At 49.8% G+C, this 26,457-nt stretch overlaps 1 protein-coding gene across 4 annotated transcripts in view; it reads right to left on the bottom strand.

The window, feature by feature from the left end:
* The window catches only part of adgrd1 (adhesion G protein-coupled receptor D1), a 238,426-nt gene that overhangs the window by 151,994 nt on the left and 59,975 nt on the right, over positions 1-26,457 (bottom strand). For all 4 annotated transcript variants that reach the window (XM_078554566.1, XM_078554565.1, XM_078554563.1 and 1 more), the window contains one exon: positions 8,047-8,188. In XM_078554566.1, the coding sequence (XP_078410692.1) occupies positions 8,047-8,188 (142 nt within the window). The remainder of the gene's footprint in view (positions 1-8,046; positions 8,189-26,457) is intronic.

Consider the following 26,457-nt stretch of genomic DNA (forward strand, 5'->3'; position numbering starts at 1 on the left):
AATGCTTTTCCAGATGAGTGACCCTGAAGGTCCTGAGCAGTCCCTTCAACCAATCAGTTCAAGGACTCTCATTCTTTTCCTCAACATGTAAAAACCGATTGCATTTAATTCGCCCTCTTGCTCCTCCCATTAATTGTTTCAATACTTCACCGGTGTCAGCTGTGGCTCAGTTCATAGCACCCTCGCCTTTGAATCAGAGGGTTGTGGGTTCACGTCCCACTCCCAGAAACCAAGAACTGTGAATGTACTCGAAAGAGTTACATTCTGTGACGGTTGATAACTTGAAAGAGTTTCCAGCATCAGACTCAAACCAGCAGTCAAAGGGCCCAATCATCATTAACTCAGACCCCAGGATTCACACAGGATAACATCCAATTTCCATATAGATGATTTTATCTACAGTCATAGTAACTGCAAGGTCACCCCTTGGTGTGAAGGATGGTTTAGTTAATTGGGTCTTTAACTTTTAATCCTGTCACCTGACAGCTCGCAACACAAGAGAGATGGAAAGAAAGATTTCAACCTACATCGAACAGTATAATACAGCAGGCTATTCGGCCCATCGTGCTCATGCCAGCTCTTTGAAAGAGCTATACAGTTAGCACCACTAACCAACACTTTCACCGTACAGTTCTGCAAATTCTCCCCCTACAATTCTCTTTAAGGATTACTGCTCCCACCACCCTGTCAGTGTGTTAATGGCTTTTAAATGGCAAGGCCTTTCCTTACAGGCCTGAGTTCTGGCTATGGGCCCTGTAACCTTTCAGGAAGACGATTATGGTGCAGAGACAGTGGCAGGAGTAGAAACAGCCCCAGGCATCACTCAGGCCAGTCCCAGGCCTCAGGAGCTGCCTGCTCCCTCCGTATGACTGTCCACCTGACAGCCAATATACCAGAGCAATCAACTATCTCCCATTGCACCTTACGGCCAAAATTTCAGTGATGTTAGCTGAGGAATGAATATTGCCAACAACCCTCAAGGAGAAGACCCTGTTCTTCTTCAAATAATGGCAGAGGGATTATTTCTGTCCCCGCCAGGGGGCAAACAGGGCCACGCTTCAACATCTGATCCAAAATACAGCCCCTCTGACAGTGCAGCATCCCCTCAGCACTGCACTGGGAACATCACCTGGATTATGTGCTCAAGTCCCTGGGGTGGGACTTGAACCCACAGCGTTATCCACCCAGTCACAGCAGATATCTTGGTCACAATGGTCACAATGTCACACTGTGTGGGGAACAGCCACCCAGCAGTCACATTCCACAGATTGGCCAATACGTGGCCAGATGATGGGCTCTTGAAGCTGGGGGAGGGGCAGCCGGGCGGTTGGTGGGTGGGGGGAAATACACCAATAGGAGGCCTTCCCAGCTCAAAAAGACCAGCAGCCTGCAGTTCAGGTAAGAGAGAGAGACAGAGGGCGTGTGGGGGCAGAGGGCGCGCGAGGGCAGAGGGCGCGCGTGGGGGCAGAGGGCGCGTCCGGGGGCAGAGGGCCCCTCAAGATGGGGGTGTTCTCTCTCCAACTTTTGAAACTTATAAATAAAATGGCCAGGGCTCAGGCAAGTGGGGACGGCCTCGAAGCCCGTCTGGTGCTGCCCACCTCCCCCCAGCAGGCCTGCCGTCAGGAGGCTGCTCCAGGCAGCAGGCCTAGTCCCCTCACCTCGGGGGCTCGGGCCCCGTCCCCTCACCTCGGGGGCTCGGGCCCCGTCCCCTCACCTCGGGGGCTCGGGCCCCGTCCCCTCACCTCGGGGGCTCGGGCCCCGTCCCCTCACCTCGGGGGCTCGGGCCCAGTCCCCTCACCTCGGGGGCTCGGGCCCAGTCCCCTCACCTCGGGGGCTGGGGCCCAGTCCCCTCACTTCGGGGGCTCGGGCCCAGTCCCCTCACCTCGGGGGCTCGGGCCCAGTCCCCTCACCTCGGGGGCTGGGGCCCCGTCCCCTCACCTCTGGTGTTCGGGCCTAGTCCCCTCACCTCGGGGGCTGGGGCCTAGTCCCCTCACCTCGGGGGCTGGGGCCTAGTCCCCTCACCTCGGGGGCTGGGGCCTAGTCCCCTCACCTCGGGGGCTGGGACCTAGTCCCCTCACCTCGGGGGCTCGGGCCCCGTCCCCTCACCTCGGGGGCTGGGGCCCAGTCCCCTCACCTCGGGGGCTCGGGCCCCGTCCCCTCACCTCGGGGGCTCGGGCCCCGTCCCCTCACCTCGGGGGCTCGGGCCCCGTCCCCTCACCTCGGGGGCTCGGGCCCCGTCCCCTCACCTCGGGGGCTCGGGCCCCGTCCCCTCACCTCGGGGGCTCGGGCCCCGTCCCCTCACCTCGGGGGCTCGGGCCCCGTCCCCTCACCTCGGGGGCTCGGGCCCCGTCCCCTCACCTCGGGGGCTCGGGCCCCGTCCCCTCACCTCGGGGGCTCGGGCCCCGTCCCCTCACCTCGGGGGCTCGGGCCCCGTCCCCTCACCTCGGCGGCTCGGGCCCCGTCCCCTCACCTCGGGGGCTCGGGCCCCGTCCCCTCACCTCGGGGGCTCGGGCCCCGTCCCCTCACCTCGGGGGCTCGGGCCCCGTCCCCTCACCTCAGGGGCTCAGAGGCCGACTGGAGATTTCCCACAAATCAGCCATCAACACGTTTTCACGCCTGCCCACCTCCATCCTCACCCTCATCAGAGTTTAAAAATCCTGCACCTTTTTCTGGTTCAAAGTCAAATAGGTTTATAACCAAATACATATGAACTGTGACAGGATTACCATTGTTGGCTCTGGTGCAGTGAATAACACTCTCACCTTAGAGGCAAAAGGTTGTGGGTTCAAACCTAACCCAAAAACTCAAGAACAGAACCTAGGCTGACGCTCCCAGCATGGTGTAAATGGAGTGCGGCATTGTCAAAGGTCCTAACGTTTGAATGAGACTTTAAACTGAGGACCCTTCTTCCCCCTCAGGGGTAAGAGATCCCATGACACTATTCTGAAGAAGAGCAGTGGAGTTCTCCCCAGTTTCCTAGCCATTTATCCCTCTACTCTCATCACTGAAACAGACTATCTGGGTGTTATGACCTTGCTGTTTGTGGGATCTTCCTATGCACAAATTGACTGTTAAGTTTCTTACAACAGTGACGACATCTCAAAGGCACTTCATTGCTGCAGAGCGCATTGGGAGTTCTGAAGTCCGGAAAGGTGCTATGTAAATGCACTTCTTTATTTCTTATGTAAACCTCCAATACATTATCAATGAGAGCATTCACTGGCTAAAACTGACCCTTATTGCTCCCGAATGGAAGAAATAAGGATTTAACTTTCCCAAGTGCTCCATGCTTACAAAAAGTTTACAAAAAAAGTACGAACCCAACCAAGTTATCCCAAGAGCGAGATACGATCTACAGGAGACTGATTGGGTCCATTCTTACCTCAGGAATTGACTATTCAAACGCACTCCTGGCTCCTCCCCACACTCTATCCTCCATAAACTTGATTCATCTTTTAACTCACACTAAGTCCCTTTCATCCATCACCCCTGTGCTCGTTGATGGGCTCCTGGTCTGGCAACATGTCCATTTTAAAATGATCATCTTTGTTTTCAATTCCTTCCGATGGCTTCACCTCTCCCTGTCTCTGTAATCCCCTCCTTAAAATCCGGGAATGGTTACAGACCCAGCTTCTCCCTTCTACTCTGTCCAGACCCCTTCATGATTTTGAACACCTCTAACGACTCTCCGCTCAGTCTTCTCTTCTCTGAGCAGATCAGCCCCAGCATCTCCAAACTATCCCCATAACCAAAGACCCTCATCCCTAGAACCGTTCTCGTAAATCTTTTCTGTCCCTTCTCATTCTTCCTAAAGTAGGGGGCCCAGAACTGGATACAATACCTGGTTGAGGGTGAAACCAGTGTTTTAAAAAGGATCACCATAAGTTCCTTACTTTTTGTGCTCTATGCCCCTATTTACATAACCCAGGATCCCATATGCCATTCTCAACCTGCCCTGACATCTTCCATGATTTGTGCACATAAACCCCCCGAGGTCCCTCTGTCTTGCACCCCCTTTAGAATTATATTCTGTTTTATATAGTCTCTCCCATTCTTCCTGTCAATATGAATGACTTCACACTTCTCTGCATTAACTTTCATCTGCTACCGATCTGCCCATTTCAGCAGCCTGTCTCTGTCCTCTTGAAGTCTCTCACTCCCCTCCTCACAGATCACAACATTTCCAAATGTTGTGTCGTCTACAAATAGTTAAATTGTGCCTGATAGACCCAAGTCTAGGTCATGAATATATATTGGGAAAAGCAGTCCTATTCCTGGGAGCACCACTCTGTACTTTCCTCCAATCCAAAAGACAACCATTCACCACAACTCTCTTCCCAGTCACTCAGCCAACCTTGTATCGAACATACAAACATACAAATCAGGAGCAGGATGAGGCCACTCGGCCCCTCGAGCCTGCTCCGCCATTCAATAAGATCATGGCTGATCTGAATGTAATCTCAACCCCACATTCCCGCCTACCCCCGATAACCTTTCACCCCCTTGTTAATCAAGAATCTAGCTAGCTCTGCCCAAAAGAGATGCAAGGACTCTGCCTCAACCTTCCTGAGGAAGAGAATTCCAGAGTCTGACGGCCCTCAGTGAAAAAAGGTTTCCCCATCTCTACGCTGTATCCACGCTGCTCTCCTTTTTATTCAAGGGCTTCAGTTTTGCAGACAAGTTCATTATGTGGCGTTTATCAAATGCCTTTTCGAAGTCCATAAACACCACATTAGCCTCCACCAACCCTCTGTTACCTCAGCTCCACAACCCTTCAAAATATCTGGGCTCGTCTGATTCTAGCCTCACAATCAGCCCCGATTTTAATTGTTTCACCATTGGCGGCCGTGCCTTCAGCTGCCTGGACCCTAAACTCTGGAATTCCCTCCCTAAACCTCTCCACCTCTCTCTCTCTCTCTCTCTCTCTCTCTCCTGCTTTAAGACACTCGTTACAGCCTACTTATTTTTGACCAGGCTTTTGGCCATTTGCCCTGATGTGGCTCAGTGTCAAATCCTAATTTGTAACGCTCCTGTAATGGTTTGGGATGGCTTATTACATTAAAGGCGCTATATAAATACAAGTTGTTGTTTGTGTGCAAAGAGCAATTATTGATCATAATCCCAGTGTGTATTCTTTGCCACTGGGACAGTATCCAGGGGATTTGAGTTTGAGGGATAGTGCGCCGGGAATATTAAGTCATGGCATTACCCCTGTGAAAACGTGGCATAAATAACATTGGATGATAAATGAAAACAGACGAGGGACTTTTAAAACTAACGCAAATTAAAGCAAAATTTATTTCACACCTCATAAAATAGTAACAAGCCAAAACAGACCTGCGTCAGCACAAAAACCAGACAAGCGGGGCACCACTCACAATGTCAGTGAGTTAAGTATAGAGTGACTTGCTGCCAGCTTTCACTCTGTTGTGTGTTGGCCCTGGTGGGTCACATCTTCACATTGTCGTTTTACACAGCTCCTTCAAATCCTCCTACAGCTCACCAAGAGCTGCAAAGTAAAACAGCGGGCAACCTGGAGGGCTGGCCTGGCGTGTAGGTCCAGAGAAAGACTTGCATTTGTGTAGCGCCTTTCACAACCTCAGGACGCCCAAAAGCGGTTTGCGGCCAATAAGGGGATTCTGAAGGTGCTCTAGGGTTAGGAAGCCCAGCAACCCATTTGTGTACAGCAAGATCCCACGTGCAACGATGAGATATTGGCCAAACGTGACGTTGGTGAGGGGATCACTATAGGCAGGGACACCGGGGAGAACCTCCACCCTCAACTCTTCGTAGTTCTGGATGTTCTGGATGAACCTGGATCGGTTCAATGTCACCTCCTCACCCTAACCCCCCCCCCCGAAAGATGACACTTTCTCGACTCCCGACTGAACAAACGTTGGAAAACCTGCACGAACGTGGGTTGGATTCAGTGTTCTCGGTTGTTAAATCTGAATGGAAATTGCTTTAAAATAATTTCTGTGGTTGTCATGGTGACAGGAGGCAGTCCCTCTGCACCCCCCCACCCCCCACCCCCGGGACATTTGCCATTCCTGCCCCCCCTGCTCCGGTTCTGAGTGTTAAACCATCCCTGCCCCGGCTAAGCTGTTCCTGATATCCACACAGTCCCAGTAATCCACAGACATGCCCAACAGTGCCGCACACAACTGGCAACATTTCCCGGCACTTGCACGTTCAGAAGTCTCCAGGACGCCTTTTACCCCAGCCTCAGGTGTCAATAAAAACATTTTTTAAGGGCAGACACAAAACCGTCGGCTTCCAGCCTTTGGTCTGGTCTGCAGACAGTGCCAGCAACCCTACCGGGCATCATTCTCGGTGAAGCTCAGATGCCCACACAATCGGCTTGCCAACTGAGGTTGGACACATTCCCCAGGCCCCTCAGCCTCCAAGTGCATTACCACCCCCGCCCACCTCACCACCCAAACCCCGCCCGCCCACCTCACCACACCCACCCCCGCCCACCTTACCACCCACCCCCGCCCACCTCACCACCCAAACCCCGCCCGCCCACCTCACCACACCCACCCCGCCCACCTTACCACCCACCCCCGCCCGCCCACCTCACCACCCAACCCCCGCCCACCTCACCACCCACCCCCGCCCGCCCACCTCACCACCCAACCCCCGCCCACCTCACCACCCAAACCCCGCCCGCCCACCTCACCACTCAAACCCCGCCCACCTCACCACACCCACCCCCGCCCACCTCACCACCCACCCCCGCCCACCTCACCACCCACCCCCGCCCACCCACCTCACCACCCAAACCCCGCCCGCCCACCTCACCACCCAAACCCCGCCCACCTCACCACCCACCCCCGCCCGCCCACCTCACCACCCAAACCCCGCCCGCCCACCTCACCACCCAAACCCCGCCCACCTCACCACCCAAACCCTGCCCACCTCACCACACCCACCCCGCCCACCTCACCACCCAACCCCAGCCCACCTCATCACCCACCCCCACCCACCTCACCACCCAACCCCGCCCACCTCACCACCCAAACCCCGTCCACCTCACCACCCAACCCTGCCCACCTCACCACCCAACCCCGCCCATCTCACCACCCAAACCCCGCCCACCTCACCACCCAAACCCCGCCCACCTCACCACCCAAACCCCGCCCAACTCACCACCCACCCCCAGCCCACCTCACCACCCAACCCCGCCCAACCCACCTCACCACCCACCCCTGCCCACCTCACCACCCACCCCTGCCCACCTCACCACCCAACCCCGCCCAACCCACCTCACCACACCCACCCAGACAGGCAAAAATGCCACTTCCAATGTCTGTATCACCAACAAACAAGAGCGTTCAGAGAAAATGAAGAGATGTGTTTTTTTAATGCAGCCAAAGGCTTTTCCGCTGGGTTATTGCCCACAGCAGGAGGTTAATCTTTAATCCCCGGACACCCTGGGGCAGCCCAGGGAGGTCGACAACCTTATGGACATTCGGATGAGGACCTGCAATTATTTTAGTAAATTTCCTGATGTCAGACAACCAATGGGGGATCTGCTGAAAGGTCTCCAGGAGTGGAAAAGATTGAGGGGGGGTGGGGAGCAGGGGGGGTGGGGAGCGGGGGGGGGGTGGGGAGCAGGAGGGGTGGGGAGTGGGGGGGGTGGGGAGCAGGGGGGTTGGGGAGCAGGGGGGGCGGGGGGGGGTGGGGTTTGGGGGTTGTTTAAAACTGTTGGCTCAATTCTCCTGAACACGCTCCCAATGTGATCATGGACTCAACACCGTCTTTCCAGGGGCCCTATGAGCTCGGAGTGCCGGTAGCTTTGGAAAAGCTTTACTAGGAAGGGCTGCTTCCCGGTGATGAGATATCAGCAACTCTCACTTTGTTTTTATAACATTTCAACATCTCTATAACAATTCACTGGAACTCCAGTCACCCTGCAGCCCTGCAGTGAGTGATATTTTCAATGAGTACTCAAGAGAGAGAAGACAGAAAGGCTCCTAAAATTGCCGCTTCTGCATTCCACTCAGTGTTTAACTGAAGGCTCGGCACTGTTCAGTATCTTACCAGCACGTGGGTCAGGGTTATCGTGGTGAGGGGGAATCCGGAGAGGTTGTGAGAGAGCGATGGAGGGGGTTCGATTTTCAGCGAGATGATGTAGCTCATCACTGTGATCTTGTGGTCTTTGTGGAGCACGGACTCACTAATCCTGAGGAGAGAGAATGAGGCATTTCAGAGGCGGCATTTGAGAAAAGTGAGGCTGCTACATTACACAAAATGAACAAAATATAGTCCTCTCTTTCTGGGACTCTTCTGTGCTACTCCCAAGTTTCCTACATCTTGGTCAAACAGCCACACTGCATTAATCAACGTGACTACTTGGCTGTGGAATCAACCAGAGTCAATCTCTAATCTGATGCCAAAATGAAGCATTTTGCAACTGTGGATGATTCTCAACCGATGCTGCTACATCGCTCCTGGGTACTTCTGCCTCCCTGCTTGGTATAGGTTGGTTTGTGCGGGATGGTGGTCGGTGGAGGTATCTGTCCGCAATGCTCCGCCAACCTTGGTGGGCAGGCTGGTATCAATGGAGTAGCTGGTCTTTTATGGCAATCGCTTTAATCTGGCCGGGCAGAGTGTGTGCTCCATATGTGAAACCCGAGAGCCTGCAGTCTGTGGAGCTGACATTCGACAGGGGGAGTCACGCACAGGGGGCAGTCAGCCATCCAGTCCCTTACAGTCACCGATCAAGTCAAGAAAAATATTCACTAGAAACCCTGGATAGCCACAATTACTTTGACTACACTTCCTCAGGTCCTGCTTCCTGTAAGGACTCCATTCCATTCTCCTAGCTTTCCGTCACATCTGTTCTGGTGAGGCTACCTTCCAAATCAGCACTTCTGACATTCCTTCATTTTACCTCAACCGAGGTTTCTCCCCAGCCTGAGTGACAGGGCTCTCCAATTTATTTCTGCTCTCACCCCTTCCTCTCTCTCCCAGATCCACGACAGAGTTCCCCTTGTCCTCACTGTCCAACCCACCAGCCTCCAAATGCAGTGGATCATCCTCTGCCATTTCCATCACCTCCAACGTGACATCACCATGAAACACATCTTCCCCTGCACACCCCCCTTTCAGCATTCCAATGGGATCATTCCCTCCACGATACCCTGGTCCACTCCTCAATCACCCCCAAATTCCCTTCCCCTTCCCACAGCATCTTTCCATGCTAACACAGGAGATACAACACCTGTCCTTTTACAAACATATGAATTAGGAGCAGGAGTAGACCATTTGGCCCCTCAAGCCTGCTCCACCATTTAATATGATACCTCCTCGCTCCTCACCATCCAAGAGCCCAAATTTTCCTTCCAAGTGAATCAGTGAATTAAGTGTATTTTTAATGTAGTATACTGTATTCACTATTTACAATGTGGTCCAGTCTACATTGGAAATACCAAATACAGAGCACCTCCATTCAGTCCGCAAGCATGACCCTGAACTTCTAGTCATTACCATTTTAATCCTCAACACTCCCACTTCGACCTCTCTGTCCTCGACCTGCTGTAATGTTCCAATGAAGTTCAACACAAGCTCTAGGTATAGCAATTTTAACTCTTTTTAGTTCTAAAGAACATAAGACCATAAGACGTAGGAGCAGAAGTAGGCCATTCGGCCCATCGAGTCTGCTCCGCCATTCAATGAGATCATGGCTGATCTGATAATCCTCAATTCCATTTTCCAGTCTTTTCCCCATAACTCTCTGATTAAAAATCTGTCTATCTCAGCCTTGAATATACTTAACGACCCAACCTCTACAGCCCTCTGCGGGTAAAGGATTCCACAGATTCACTAACCTCTGAGAGAAGAATTTCCTCCTCATCTCTGTCTTAAATGGGTGACCCCTTACTCTGAGATTATGCCCTCTGGTCCTAGACTCTCCCACAAAGGGAAACAACCTCTCAGCGTCTACCCTGTCAAGCCCCCTAAGAATCTTATATGTTTCAATAAGGTCGCCTCTCATTCTTCTAAACTCCAATGAGTACAGGCCCAACCTACTCAACCTCTCCTCATAAGAAAATCCCTCTGTACCTGGGATCAATCTAGTGAACCTTCTCTGGACTGCCTCCAATGCCAGTATATCTTTTCTTAGATAAGGGGACCTAAACTGTTCACAGTATTCTAGATGTAGTCTAACTCGTGCTTTGTATAGTTTTAGCAAGACTTCCCTATTTTTATACTCCATTCCCTTTGAAATAAAGGCCAACATTCCATTTACCTTCCCTATTACCTGCTGAACTTGTATGCTAGCTTTTTGGGATTCATGCACGAGGACCCCCAAATCCCTCTGTGCTGCAGCTTTCTGCAGCCTTTCTCCATTTAAATAATATTCAGCTCCTCTATTCTTCCTGCCAAAGTTATATTCCATCTGCCAAATTTTTGCCCATTCGCTTAACCTGTCCATGTCCCTCTGTAGACTCCTTGCGTCATCCTCACCACTTGCCTTCCTGACTATTTTTGTGTCATCTGCAAACTTGGCGATAGTAGATTCACTTCCCTCAGATCAACAATTTTGGATCATGGCCTCTGCTTCCATTTTGGTTTTTTTTCTCTCTCTTGTTTCTCTCTCTCTCATTTTTGGACAGCAGCTGTTCATGGTTTTGCCATCCACACCACCTCTACTCACGCGTCCTTGCGAAACATTATAGATCTGAAATGTTAACATACTTTCTCTCCCCACCGATACTGCCAGATCTGCTCTGTATTTCCAGCATTTTCTGTTTTCATTTTAACTTCCTTTGCCTTTGTATTCCACGTCTCTATTTATAGATCTCATTATGCCTTTTTAACAGCCTTATTACTGCCACCTTCAAGGGTTATTTTACCACACTTTCTCTGTTCCTGACCCTCCAAGTTGTACCGTTTCGTTTGTATTGCGTCTCCCCATTCACCTAACCAAAACGCATCACATTGCAATTCTCTGTGCTGAATTTCAGCTGCATTAAGGACTGTTTCCTCTCAGCTGTGTGAGCGTGTGTGACCATGCAGCAATCCAGAACATAATGCACACTGCAACAACCGGCCTGGGCACATGCAAGGTTCCCTTTAAGAAGCATGAATATACTGATGTGCAGCACTCTTAAAGGGACCACACAGTGCCAAAAGGCTGCACACAAAGGAACATTAGAGAGAATATTGATTAAGCAGCCTAGTCAGATCAGAGTGAAGTGCTCGACGCAAACCACTAGGTCCTTGAAATGGAAACTGTTCCATTCCCAGTTCTAAATAAATCCAACTCAGTGCGCATATTATAATTATTATTTTCATGGAGAGGAACTGACAATTATATATTTTTAAATTTGTTCAAGCAGAACAAGTGATAAAAAACAGAACACTGTTTCAATAGAGGGTTTGAATGCCAAGTATTTTCTGCAGCACATTCTCAAGTGAACATTCTTCGATTAAACCAAGCTCAGAAAGATGTGCATCCAGCCAGTCATCAAATACAACCGTGGTCTCCTGCAGGAATGTTACTGGCAGTGTTACTGAAGGAATACATTCTCCCCCCGCGAGCAGAGAGAGCCAGTGGGATTCAAATCCACAGATACATAAACATTCCACAGAACACATGAGCCAACTCGAATGAAATCAATACTAATTGTTAACAAGAACCTGATGAAATACCTTGGGCTACAGATACACAAATCGCCAAAAGTAATGATGCAATTAATAAGGTCATTAAAAACAAAGTGGTGAACAAAGCACTAGGGTTCATTTCTGGAGGGAGAGAATTGAAAAATGCCAGGGAGGTTATGTTTTGAAAAAAAAAATGAAATACTGTGGATGCTGGGATGATGAAAGTAAGAGGGAAAATGCAGGAAAGCTCATCTCTCTCCACGTGCAGAGTTAACATTTCACACCTTTCATCAGAACTGGAGGATAAAATGTCATCAAGGTGGGCCGGATTTTTCCCCCGCACTCCCTCTCCCTCTGGGGAGGGGGCTGGCAGGTGGGGGTGGGGGTCAGTGGGGGTGGGGGTCAGTGGAGTTGGGGGGTGATTGTAAAATCAGGTGGTACGGTGGGGGTCTTTTCAGACAGGCGTAAGGCCACCCGCTGCATCTGTGAAAAACTCTGTCCATTAAATCTGTTTCGCTCGGCCTGCCGAGGTTTTCCACCATTTTCTGAAATTGTTAAACTTATTTAGGCCGCGATGGAGTATTGTGAACCATCTGGGTCTCCATGTTACAGAAGGAATATAGAGGCACTGGAGAAGGTGCAAGGAAGGATTTATAAGGATGATAACAGGACTGAGAGGTTCTAACTATCAGGAAGGATTGAACAGACTGGGTCTCTTTTCTCTAGGAAAGAGAAGGCTGAGAGGTGACCTGACAGAGGTCTTTAAGACTGCAGAAGGGTTTGATCGGATCAATGTAGAGAAGATGTCTCCACTCGTGGAACAGACCAGAACCAGGGAGCATAAATACAAGATAGTCACTAATAAATCCAATCAGGAATTCAAGAGAAACTTCCTTACCCAGAGAGTGGTTGAGGTGAATAGAATAGATCCTTTTAAGGGCAAGCTGGGTAATCGTGAGAAGGACATGGCAATAGGATGAAAAGAAGTAAGGGTGAGAGGGCACTTGTGTGGAACATAAACACCAGCACAGGTCTGATGGGCCAAATAGCCTGTTACACTGCTCTACATTCTGTAATCCTGATTTCACTCCCTGTTCTTATACAACTTGTGATGGGTTGTGAGATCACAGCATCTCTTACACTTCAAACTCACCAGCAATCCTTAATGCGCGAGAGGGAAGATGACACACAGGTTAAAGGGAGCACGGGGATGTGGGCTGTGGTGGTGGTGGAGTTTGATGATGTCCTTACCCAGCTGACAAACACAGATTTTCTACAGCTCCTCCTGGAGTGTGTCCAGGAGCCAGGAATATCAGCTCATTTCCCTGCTCTGGAGCATTGAGGCAAATCATAACCCTGTTACCCACTCTCCTTGGCCAAGAGCTGTTAATCTGACAGAAGGAGAGACAGAGAGAGAGAGAGAGAGAGAAAGAGGAAGGCTTGAAAATCCACGTGTTCTTTTGAACTGAAATGTAAAAACAGCTGGTGTAATTATGTAACGAGTCATTGCAATTGCCCTTGGCATCTCCTTTAAATACAATCACAAAATGATCCAGCTCAGAAAGAGGCCATTCAGCCCATTTTGTCTGTGCCAGCTCTTTGAAAGGTCTAAGAACATAAGAAATAGGAGCAGGAGTAGGCCATTCAGCCCCTCAGGCCTGCCCTGCCATTCAATAAGATCATGGCTGATCTGCCCCAGGCCTCAACTCCTCTATCGTGCCAGCTCCTCATAGCCCTCAACTCCCCGATATTTCAAAGATCTATCAACCTCCTCTTTAAACACTTTCAGTGATCTAGCCTCCACAACGCTCTGGGGTAGAGAATTCCAGACATTCACTACCCTCTGAGAGAAGAAATTCCTTCGCATCCCAGTTTTAAATGAGTGCCCCCTTATTCTGTAACCATGTCCCCTAGTTCGAGATTCCCCCCCATTGGTGGAAACATCTTCTCAACATCTACCCTGTCAAGCCCCCTCAGAATCTTGTACGTTTCAATGAGATCACCCCTCATTCTTCTAAACTCTAATGAATAAAGGCCTAACCTGTTTGGCCGTTCTTGATAAGTCAACCCCTTCATCCCAGGAACCAGCCAAGTGAATCTCTTTTGAACTGCCTCCAATGCCAGTATATCCTTTCTTAAATACAGGGACCAAAACTGTACACAGTGCTCCAGGTGCGGCCTCACCAACACCCTGTACAGCTGTAACAAGACTTCCCTATTTTTAAACTCCAACCCCCTAGCCATACAGGCCAAAATTCCATTTGCCTTATTAATTATTTGCTGCACCTGCATCTATTGCATCTATCCAATTAATCCCCTGTCCTGCTCTTTCCCCATAACCCTGCAATTTTGAAAGTTATTATTGAATCTGCTTCCACCGCCCTATCTGGCAATGCATTCCAGATTATAACAACTCGCTGCATAAAAATAACTCATCTCACCTGATGCGTTTGCCAATTACTTAAATCTGCGTCCCTCTGGTTGCTGAGTCTCCAGCCAGTGGAAACAGTTTCTCCTTATTTACTTTAACAAAACCATTCATGATTTTGAACATCTCTATTAAATCTCCCCTTAACTGTCTCTGCTCTAAGGAGAACAATCCCAGCTTCTCCAGTCTCTCCGTATAACTGAAGACCCTCAAGCCTATTCACATTCTAGTAAATCTCCTCCGCACCCTCTCCAAGGCATTGACATCCTTCCTAAAGTGTGGTGCCAAGATTTTGTCTGCACTGGAGTGCTGTGTTTGGCTGAAGTAGAGAGCTTCAGTTGGACACTGGTGACTGAGGAAGTTTAAGGCTTAAATTATATGTAAAGTATCATCTTTTTTTAATTTAGCAATTAACTGAAAGTTACCATTAGGGGTAGAAGGTGGTGTGTTTTAGTCCAGCCTTAAAACAGGGCTCATACAGGCTCTACTTGCAACTTCAACTAGTTAATTAGATAACTCGCTTAATCAGGTTTTCAGAGGCTAGGTTCAGAGAGTATAAAAGTAGGATATCTTATAGTGCTGACTTTGTCTGCCCTGGAGTGCTTTGTTTGGCTGCAGTAGAGAGCTTCAGTTGGAATTTGGTGACTGAGGGAGTTTGGTGAGAAGGGAGGAGGTGCTTCTTTCTTTATCTACCCTTCCTTAGAAAGAAAAGCAGCCTTGGTAAGTCGGAACTGGTAAGTACTTAAGAAAAGTGTAATATTTTTAAAGTTCCTATATTTGGATTTAGCTGTGAAGCACCAGGAATAAGGGAAAATCTAAGGCCAATATAATAAAATAATATAAAATAATCCAAAGTAGAATAAGGTTAATGTAAGGGAAGTAGAGTTAAGGCGTGGCAGGGCAGCTCAGTCAAGTGGAATATGTGTGAAGTTATGGACGTTACCAGTGTCCTAGACGACCACATGTGCAGGAAGTGCTGTCAGCTGCAGAAACTTGAGCCCCGGGGGTTTCAGAGCTCGAGCGGTGTCTGGGGTCACTGTGGCGCATCCGTGAGGCTGAGAGCTACGTGGATAGCACGTTCAGAGAGGTGGTCACACCACAGCTTAAGGGTCAGGAGACAGAGAGGGAATGGGTGACCACCAGGCAGTCCAAGAGAAGTAGGCAGGTAGTGCAGGAGTCCCCTGGGGTCCCACTCACAAATCGGTTTTCCGTTTTGGAAGCTGGTGAGATGCTGGTTCCTCAGAGGAGCGCAGTCAGAGCCAGGTTTGTGGCACCATGAGCGGCTCGGCTGTACAGGAGGGGAGGAAGAAGAAAGGAAGAGCTAAAGCGACAGGGGATTCATTGGTTAGGGGAGCAGACAGGTGTTTCTATAGCCATTGGCGTGACTCCAGGATGGTATGTTGCCTCCCTGGTGCCAGGGTCAAGGATGTCACAGAGCGGCTGCAGGACATTCTTCTGGAGGAGGGTGATCAGTCAGAGGTCATGGTCCACATTGGGACTAATGACTTAGGTAGGAAGGAGGATGTGGTCCTGCAATCAGAATTTAGGGAGCTCAGTAGAAAATTAGCAATGAGGCCCTCTGATGCAGTAATCACCGGATTACTCCCAGTGCCACATGCCAGTGAGTACAGAAGTAGGAGGATAAGGCAAATAAATGCGTGGCTGGAAAGATGGAGCAGGAGGGAGGGTTTTAGATTCCTGGGACACCGGGACTGGCTCTGGGGGAGATGGCACCTGTACAAGCCGGACGGGTTGCACTTGAACAGAGCTGGGACTGAGTTCCTTGTGGGGCGTTATGCTAGTGCTGTTGGGAGGGCTTTAAACTAACTCGGCAGGGGTGTGGGAACCAAGAAAATATATGAGAGGGGAACATCAGGGAGAAAGCAGTTAATAAAGCATACAGTATCCTGGGCTTTATTAGTAGGGGGATAGAGTACAAGAGCAGGGGGGTTATGCTGAATTTATATAAAACCTTTATTAGACCTCAGCTGGAATATTGTGTACAGTCCTGGGCATCATATTAACGGAAGGATGTGAACACATTGGAGAGAGTGCAGAAGAGGTTTACAAGAATGGTTCCAGGGATGAGAAACTTCAGCTATGAGGAAAGATAGGAGAAGTTGGGACTGTTTTCCTTGGAGAGGAGAAGGCTGAGAGCAGACTTGATAGAAATTTTCAAAATCATGAGTAGATAGGGAGAAGCTGTTCCCTCTCGTAAAAGGATCAGGAACGAGAGGGCACAGATTTAAAGTGATTTGCAAAAGAAGCAAGTGTGACGTGAGATAAAACTTTTTCACACAGCGAGTGATTCGGGTCTGGAATGCACTGCCTGGAAGTGTGGTGGAGGCAGGTTCAATCGAAGCATTCAAGAGGGCATTAGATGATTATTTGAATAGAAACAAGGTACAGGCGTACAGGGAAAAGGCAGGGCAATGGCACTAGGTCATAATGCACATTTGGAGAGCCGGTGCAGACAAAATGGGCCGAATGGCCTCCTTCTGTGCTGTTAGGATTCTGTGATTTAACACAATACACCGGCTGATGACTAACCGGTGATTTATAAATCATAACTTCCTTATTTTTGTACTCTATGCATCTAAAAATCCAAGGGTCCAAAATGCATTAAAAAAAAAACCTCTAAACCTGTCTTGCCACCTTTAAATATTTGTAAACATAAACTCCCAGGTGCCCCTCTTCCTGCACCCACTTTAGAATTGTATCCTTTATATCACCCTTCCTCATTCTCCTGACCAAAAGGAATCACTCGCAGCGAGACCTGGCTTGGGCTGACAAGTGGCAAGTAACATTTGCTCCACACAAGAATCAGACAATGACCATCTCCAACAAGAGAATCCAACCATCGCTCCTTGACATTCAATGGCATTACCATCACTGAATCCCCCATTATCAACATCCTGGGGGTTACCATTGACCAGAAACTGAATTGGACTAGCCATATAAATACTGTGGCTACAAGAACAGGTCAGAGGCTGGGAATCCTGTGATGAGTAACTCACCTCCTGACTCACCAAAACCTGTCCACCATCTCCAAGGCACAAGTCAGGAGTGTGATGGAATACTCCCCACTTGCCTGGACGAGTGCAGTTCCCACAACACTTGAGAAGCTCGACACCGTCCAGGACAAAGCAGCCCCGCTTGATTGGCACCCCATCCACAAACATTCACTCCCTCCACCACCGACACACAGTAGCAGCAGTGTGTGTACTATCTACAAGATGGACAGCAGAAACTCACCCAGGCTCCTTCGACAGCACCTTCCAGACCCACGATCACTATCATCTAGAAGGACAAGGGCAGCAGATAGATGGGAACACCACCACCTGGAAGTTCCCCTCCAAGTCACTCACCATCCTGACTTGGAAATATATCACCGTTCCTTCACTGTCGCTGGGTCAAAATCCTGGAACTCCCTCCCTAACAGATCTGTGGATGTACCTATACCACATGGACTGCAGCGGTTCAAGAAGGCAGCTCACCACCACCTTCTCAAGGGCAACAAGAGATGGGCAATAAATGCTGGCCCAGCCAATGAAGCCCACATCCCGTAAATGAATTTAAAAAAAACCTCTCTGCACTGAACTTCATCCACCATGTGTCTGTCCATTTCACTCACCACTGACAGAAAGGAGACCTTCTTGTGGAGGCAGAGGGCATGTCTGAGGAACCAAATGAGTACTTTGCATTGGTCTTCATTGTTGAGGATCCTGTCACAAGCTGCTAATCCTCCTTGGCTATAGGAGCGGTGCCAGATGCCTGGAGGATTACAAACTTTATACCCTTGTTCAAGGGAAGAGAGAGACAGCTGAACTCAGCAATCAAAGGCCAGTTAGCTTAATGTCAGTGGGGAGGAAACATTTAAAATCAAAATCCGAGTCAAAATTCATTGACATTTGGAAAATGAGAGCTCAATAGCTGAAAGTCAACAAAGGTTTGTTAAAGGCAAATTGTGTTTGACTAACTTCTTTGAGTTTTAGAGAGAGGGTGATGTCTGTTACTATCCTCCTCACTGTTTACTACACTGCTGAGTTTCATATCCTCTGCAAAATTTGAAATTGTGCCCTGCATACCCAGGTCCAAGTCATTAGTATATATCCAAAAGAGTAGGGACTCTAATACCAACCCTCAGGGAATACAACTACATTCTTCCCTTCCCAAGTGCGAGAGGAGGACCCCGAGCCAGGCAGTCAGCAGCACCTAGAGGAGAGTGTGAGAGGAGGACCCCGGGAAAGGCAGTCAGCAGCACCTAGAGGAGAGTGTGAGAGGAGGACCCCGGGAAAGGCAGTCAGCAGCACCTAGAGGAGAGTGTGAGAGGAGGGAGCTGGGACAGGCAGTCAGCAGCACCTAGAGGACAGTGCAAGAGGAGGGAGCTGGGACAGGCAGTCAGCAGCACCTAGAGGACAGTGCAAGAGGAGGGAGCTGGGACAGGCAGTCAGCAGCACCTAGAGGAGAGTGTGAGAGGAGGACCCTGGGACAGGCAGTCAGCAGCACCTAGAGGAGAGTGTGAGAGGAGGACCCTGGGACAGGCAGTCAGCAGCACCTAGAGGAGAGTGTGAGAGGAGGACCCCGGGAAAGGCAGTCAGCAGCACCTAGAGGACAGTGCAAGAGGAGGGAGCTGGGACAGGCAGTCAGCAGCACCTAGAGGACAGTGCGAGAGGAGGACCCTGGGACAGGCAGTCAGCAGCACCTAGAGGAGAGTGTGAGAGGAGGACCCCGGGAAAGGCAGTCAGCAGCACCTAGAGGAGAGTGCAAGAGGAGGGAGCTGGGACAGGCAGTCAGCAGCACCTAGAGGACAGTGCAAGAGGAGGGAGCTGGGACAGGCAGTCAGCAGCACCTAGAGGACAGTGCAAGAGGAGGGAGCTGGGACAGGCAGTCAGCAGCACCTAGAGGAGAGTGTGAGAGGAGGACCCTGGGACAGGCAGTCAGCAGCACCTAGAGGAGAGTGTGAGAGGAGGACCCTGGGACAGGCAGTCAGCAGCACCTAGAGGAGAGTGTGAGAGGAGGACCCCGGGAAAGGCAGTCAGCAGCACCTAGAGGACAGTGCAAGAGGAGGGAGCTGGGACAGGCAGTCAGCAGCACCTAGAGGACAGTGCGAGAGGAGGACCCTGGGACAGGCAGTCAGCAGCACCTAGAGGAGAGTGTGAGAGGAGGACCCTGGGACAGGCAGTCAGCAGCACCTAGAGGACAGTGCAGGAGGAGGACCCTGGGACAGGCAGTCAGCAGCACCTAGAGGAGAGTGTGAGAGGAGGACCCTGGGACAGGCAGTCAGCAGCACCTAGAGAAGAGTGCGAGAGGAGGACCCCCAAGCTAGGCAGTCAGCAGCACCTAGAGGAGAGTGCGAGAGGAGGACCCTGTGACAGGCAGTCAGCAGCACCTAGAGGAGAGTGTGAGAGGAGGACCCTGGGACAGGCAGTCAGCAGCACCTAGAGGAGAGTGCGAGAGGACGACCCTGGGACAGACAGTCAGCAGCACCTAGAGGAGAGTGAGAGGAGGAACCTGTGATAGGCAGTCAGTAGCACCTAGAGGAGAGTGCGAGAGGAGGACCCCGGGAAAGGCAGTCAGCAGCACCTAGAGGAGAGTGTGAGAGGAGGACCCCGGGACAGGCAGTCAGCAGCACCTAGAGGAGAGTGTGAGAGGAGGACCCTGGGACAGGCAGTCAGCAGCACCTAGAGGAGAGTGCGAGAGGAGGACCCCGGGAAAGGCAGTCAGCAGCACCTAGCATCACAGGAGAAAGGTAAGTTCATTGGTTCATGAGAAACTGCTTTTAGGGCGTGTCACCAAGTAGCTGAGAATTAGAAAAACACATTATTTTTAAAAGAAAGGGCTACTTACATTTAAGTAAGAAACACAAGCAATAGGGAAATAAAGTTAAGTCCGGGCCAGGTAAAATAAAGTTGCATCAGTAAAATAAAGTTAATGCAAGGGAAGTAAATTGGAGCCACGGCAGGACAGCTTGGTCAAAGTTGTGGACACTACCAGCGTCTTAGGCAACACGTGCAGGAAATGTCACCAACGGCAGAACCTTGAGCTCCCGGTTCTGGAGTTGGAACGGCGGCTGGAGTCACTGTGGTGCATCTGCACGGCAGAGAACTACATGGATAGCACATTCAGAGAGGGGGGTCACACCACAGCTTAGGAACCTGGAGGCAGAAAGGGAATGGGTGACCACCAGGCAGTCCAAGAGAATGAGGCAGGTAGTGCAGGAGTTCCCTGGGGTCCCGCTCACCAATCGGTTTTCCCGTTTTGGATACCGGTGAGGGCGTTGGTTCTTCGGGTGAAGGCATTCGGAGCCAAGTTTGTGGTACCACAGGTGGCTCTGCTGTACAGGAGGGGAGAAAGAAGAGGGGAAGAGCAGTAGTAACAGGGGATTTGTTAGTTAGGGGCGCAGACAGGCGTTTCTGTGTTCGTGGGCGTGACTCCAGGATGGTGTTGCCTGCCTGGTGCCAGGGTCAAGGATGTCACGGAACAGCTTCTGGGGAAGGGTGATCAGCCAGAGGTCGTGGTCCACATTGGCACCAATGGCTTTGGTAAGAAAGAGAATGAGGTTCTGAAAGCAGACTTTAGGGATCTAGGAAGGAGATTGAAAAGCACGACCTCTAAAGCAATAATCTCAGGATTACTCCCAGTCCCACATGCAAATGAATATAGAAATAGGAGAACCGAGAAATTAAATATGTGGCTGGAAAGTTGGTGTGGGAGGGAGGGCATCAGATTTCTGGGGCATTGGGACCGGTTCTGGGGAAGGTGGGACCTGTACAAGCTGGATGGTCTACGCCTGAGCAGGACTGGGACGAGTATCCTCGCAGGGGGATTTGTGAGAGCTGGTGGAGGTGGGGAGGGTTTAAACTAGATTGGCAGGGGGGGTGGGATCCTGAGGGAAAATTCAGAGCAGGGAACGGAAGATGGAGGATTAGTGAGTGACTCTGAAAGACAGAAGCAGCACAGGTTAAAAAGTGTATGGCACAGGGATGTGGCAGTGTTAAAAGGTATATATGTAAATGCAAATGGCTAGTAAATAAAGCTGATGAGCTGAGGGCAGAAATAGACACATGGCAGCATAATATCATCGTTATAATGGAAACTTGGCTGAACGAGGGGCAAAAGTGACAGCTCAACGCCCCAGGATTGGGAGGGGGATAGCAAGGTGGGGGTGTAGTGTTATTGGTTAAAGAATCAATTGCAGCTGTGAGGAGGGATGTAACACTAAATGAAGCATCAAATGAGGTCTTTTGGGTTGAGCTCAGAAATAAAGAAGGGGCAGCCACACTGCTAGGAGTGTGCTAAGGACCCCCAAACAGTGGAAGGGGGTGAGAAGAGCAAATATGTAGAACAAATTTCTGAGTGTAAAAACAAATGGTCAGTAATCGTTGGGGACGTCAACTACCCTAATATCAACTGGGATAGGAACAGTGTGAAGGGCACAGAGGGTACAAAATTCTTGAACTGTATTCAGGTGAACATTTTTAGCCAGCGCGTAACAAGCCCCGGAGAGGGGGAATAATTCTAGGTTTAGTCTTAGGAGAATGAAGCTGGGCAAGGGGATGAAGTAGCAGTGGGGAACCATTTTGGACATAGTGACCATAATACAGTTAGATTTAGCATCATTATGGAAAAGGATAAAGATAGAACAGGAGTAAACATTCTAAATTAGGGGAAGACAAATTTTACAAAGCTGAGAAGTGAACTGGTGGGAGTGGACTGGACGTAGCTATTAGAAGGAAAAATTGTGTCAAATCAATAGGAGGCATTGAAAGGCGAGATTCTATGGGCACAGTGTAGACATGTCCCCACAAAGATTAAGGGTGGTACTGCCAAATCTAGAACCCCCTGGTTATCCAGAAGCATACAGGGTAAGATAAAGCAGAGAAAGAAAGCATATGACAGTCACAAAAGACTTAATACTGTAGAAAGCCTAGAAGAGCATAGAAAGTACAGGGGTGAATTAAAAATGGAAATTAGGAAAACAAAGAGAGGATACAAAAAAACATTGGCAGATAAAATTAAAGAAAATCCAAAGATGTTTTACCAGTACATTAAGAGCAAGAGGATTACTGAGGAGAGGGTAGGGCCTATCAGAGATGTACACGGTAACTTGAGAGTTGATGCAGATGATGTGGGGAGGGTTCTCAATGAGTACTTTGTCTCTGTCTTCACTAAGGAGAGGGATGATGCAGACATTCTAGTTAAAGAGGGGGAGTGTGAAATATTAGATACAATAAGCATAGTGAGAGAGGAACTACTGGAGAGACTGACATCCTTGAAGGTGGATAAATCACTAGGGCCAGATGGATTGTATCCCAGGCTGTTGAAGGAAGCCAGGGAGGAAATAATGGATACTCTGAGGATCATTTTCCAATCCTCACTAGATTCAGCCAAGGTCCCAGAGGATTGGAGGTCTGCGAACGTTGTAGCATTACCTAAAACGGGTGCGAGGGATAGGCCAGAAAATTATAGGCCGGTCAGTCTGACTTCGGTGGTGGGCAAATTATTGGAAACAATTCTAAAAGACAGAATAAACTGTCATTAGAAAGGCACAGGTTAATCAGGGACAGTCAGCATGATTTTGTTAGGGGAACTGTATAAAATGCTGGTTAGGTCACAGCTGGAATTTTGTGCACAGTTCTGGTCACCACATTACAGGAAGGACACAATTGCTCTGGAGTGAGTGCAGAGGAGATTTACAAGAACATTGCCAGGGCTAGAAAATTGCAGCTTACTAACTCAATAGAATTTTTTGAGGAAGTAACAAGGAGGATTGATGAGGGTAGTGCAGTGGATGTTGTGTACATGGATTTTAGTAAAGCATTTGACATGGCCCCACATGGCAGACTGGTCAGGAAAGTGAGATCCCATGGGATACAGGGGAAGGTGGCAGATTGGATCTGAAATTGGCTCAGTGACAGGAAACAAAGGGTAATGGTCGATGGATGTTTTTGCAAATGGAAAACAGTTTCCAGTGGTGTTCCACAGGGCTCAGTGTTGGGCCCCTTGATGTTTGTTGTATGTATTAATGATTTAGACTTAATTGTGGGAGGTATGATTGGGATATTTGCAGATGACACAAAAATTGGCCGTGTAGTTGATAGTGAAGAGGATTGTGGTTGTCTCCAGAGTGATATCAATGGTTTGTTGAGTAGGCGGAGAAGTGGAGAATGGAATTCAATCTGGAAAAGTGTGAGATAATGCATTGGGGAGGGCAAACAAAGCAAGGGAAAACTCAGTAAATGGGAAATTACTGAGAGGGATTGAGGAAGTGAGAGACCTGGGAGTGCATGGTTACAGGTCCTTGAATGTGGCAGGACAGGTGGGCAAGATGGTCAGGAAAGCACATGGAATGCTTTCCATTATTGGGCGAGGTATTGAATACAAAAGCAGCGATGTAATGTTGGAACTGTATAAAACACTGGTTAGGCCACAGCTGGAATTGTGTGCACAGTTCTGGTCAGCACGTTACAGGAAGGACACAATTGCTCCTCAATTGCAGAGGAGATTTACCAGAATGTTGCCAGGGCTTGAAAATTGCAGCTGAGGAAAGATTGGATAAGCTAGGGTTAGAGCCATAGAAAAGTTACAGCGCAGAAGGAGGCCATTCGGCCCATCTTGTCCATGCCAGCCCGAGAACACCAAGGTGCCCTTTCTAATCCCACCTTCCTGCACCCGGCCCATAGCCCTGCAGCTTACAGCACTTTAGATGCAGATCCAGGTACTTTTTAAAAGAGTTTAAAGTTTCTGCCTCTACCACCAACTTGGGCAGCGAATTCCAGACACCCACTACCCTCTGCATAAAAAAGTTCTTCCTCATGTCCCCCCTACACCTTCTGCCACTTATCTTGAATCTATGTCCCCTGGTTCTAGAATTCTCCACCAAGGGAAACAATTTTATCCTGTCCACTCTATCTATTCCCCTCATAATTTTGTACACCTCAATCAAGTCACCTCTCAGCCTTCTTTGTTCCAGGGAAAATAACCCCAACCTATCCAATCTCCCCTCGTAGCGTTGTTTTCCTTAGAACAGAGGAGGCTGAGGGGTGTCCTATTGAGGTGTACAAAATTATGAGGGGCCTAGATAGGGTAGACAGGAAAGACTTGTTTACCCTACCTGAGGGGTCAATTACCAGGGGGCATAGATTTAAGGTGATTGGTGGAAGGGTTAGAGGGGTCATGAGGAAAAACCTTTTCACCCAGAGGGTAGTGGGTGTCTGGAATTCACTGCCTAAGTTGGTGGTTGAGGCTGAAACGCTCAACCCATTTAAAAGGTGCCTGGATCTGCATCTGAAGCGCTGTAACCTGCAAGGATACAGACCAGGGGCTGGAAAGTGGAATTAAAACGAGCGGCTAGATTCTTTTTTCTCTTTTTGGCCGGTGCAGACACAATGGACTGAACCGTAACTTGTCCACAGTTCCAGCATTACTCTTTGCTTTCTACCCCTTAAGTCAGTTTTGTATCCACGTTATCAATGTCCTTCTAATCCCTTGGGATTTCGTTCTATTAACACGTCTAATATGTAGTACTTCGTCAAACACCTTTTGAAAGTCCATATACACAACATCAACCACATTACCCTCATTCACCCTCTTCCCTTACCTCAAAAAGCTCAAAGACGTTGAGAGGGGGGGGCGATTGGGGTCCAGCAGGCCTATGCACCCACAGACGGCGGGGAGCCAATTGCCAATCCCTCCAGCAAGAGACATGTGAGGCCAATTTAAGGGGAAGTGAGGGGGATTTTCCAATCAGCCTCCAGACTCCTGCAGGCAGCAGTGAGAGGTTTAAATGCCTAGAGATGGCCTCTTAGTGGCAGACCTGAGTGGGGGGGCATGGGGGGGTGGGGGAGAGGGGGAGCAGTGCGGGGATGGGGGTCAGCGCTCCAGCCAGGTTTTGACAGCCCCCCCACCTCTGTCTGGGTGCTGCAGCAGCAGCGGACCATCCAGCAGAGAGGCTCATCCCAAACAGTTCCGGTCTCGATGCAAAAGCCATTTTTTATTTTAAATTTTGAAACGTTGGAAAGGGGTCACAGCTCCACTTTGAAGATCACAATGGATCCACTGGAATCCTCTGCGCTCGCTGGTGGTGATTTGGAGACGGGGTGGGGGTGGGGTGGGGGAATTGAATTAGGCGGGATTGGTGATGGAGAGGAACTCTGCTGTCTTCCCACGTCCACCAGAATTATGTTCTGGGTGGGGAAAACCCATGGTTGACCTTCCTGCCCCACTGCCAATTGAGGCCCTTAAAGTGGCCAATTAATGACCACTTAAAGGCCTCATCCTGCCACTGCTGGGATTAACCCAGCTGCAGGTGGGCCAATCGCCATGTGGCGCGCACAACAGGTAAAACCCGTGAGGCTAGCTTGTCACCTCTAGGGTGGGATGGAGGGGCTCTTGGTAAAAGGTGATCAGTGCCTGATCAAGGGGCTGGAATTTGGGATAGGGAGTGGGGCAGCACTGAGAGCCAGATCCACACCCATGCCCTTACTGACAACCCCTCTCTCTGTGACCCCCCCCCACCACCACACCCTGTGAAACCCCATCACCCCATATTACTTACCTGTGAGTAAGTAATGACCTGGGTTGCCTCCACCAATCCTGGGGCTCCAGGGCCTGTCCTTCCGGTAGCAGCCACCATCTCTCCGGTGGCGCTGCCGAGCACAGGAGCTGCCAGCCCTCTGATTGGCCAGCAGCTCTCAGGAGGTGGGACTTCTGGCACTGGGGTCTTCATTCCAATGGGAAGGTTCCACTGCTGAACCTCGCCGCTGCCTGCTTGGTTTGTGGTTTGACAGGACTTCCAGAAAGGAGGCAGCACAAGTCTCTCGCTGGCTCTCCAGCCAGTAGGCGAGACCCCCCACCCCCCAGCCAGACACCTCCACAAGATTCTGTCCATTGTGCGGGTTTCTGACTCAAACTTCAGCCGGATAATAAGCCCACAGGGAAAACCCTGCCCTACATTTGAAAGATATTTCATTGACTGTGGAGTCCTTTGGGGAGTTCTGAGGCTGTGAGTGGCACTATATAAATGAAAGTTCCTTTTTACCATGACTGAAGTATCCACATTGGCTTCAGGAACATGCAGATCACTTGCTCATTTTACTTCTAACACAGGAATCATCAGGAGGCCCATTCGTAACCCAACCCACACATGCTCGATGCCTGAAGCCAAAGGCAACACACATGACACAATGTTAAATTCTAACCTTTATCAGAGCAATGCTCACGGGGCTATTTAACCATTCCGAATTTATTGAATGCAACATGTTCCCACTAAGGAAACCAGCCTGTTCAGTGAATCAGTTAACGCGGAGAAAGAGAAACAAGGCAAATCAGGTCGGAACATCCGATTTATTCAGTGTCACAAATGATCCGGACCCTCCACGCAGTTCATTGGTCACGCACACACGCTTAGA

This window comes from Cetorhinus maximus, chromosome 12 (genome assembly GCF_964194155.1).
Source record: "Cetorhinus maximus chromosome 12, sCetMax3.hap1.1, whole genome shotgun sequence".
Classification (NCBI taxonomy): Eukaryota; Metazoa; Chordata; class Chondrichthyes; order Lamniformes; family Cetorhinidae; genus Cetorhinus; species Cetorhinus maximus.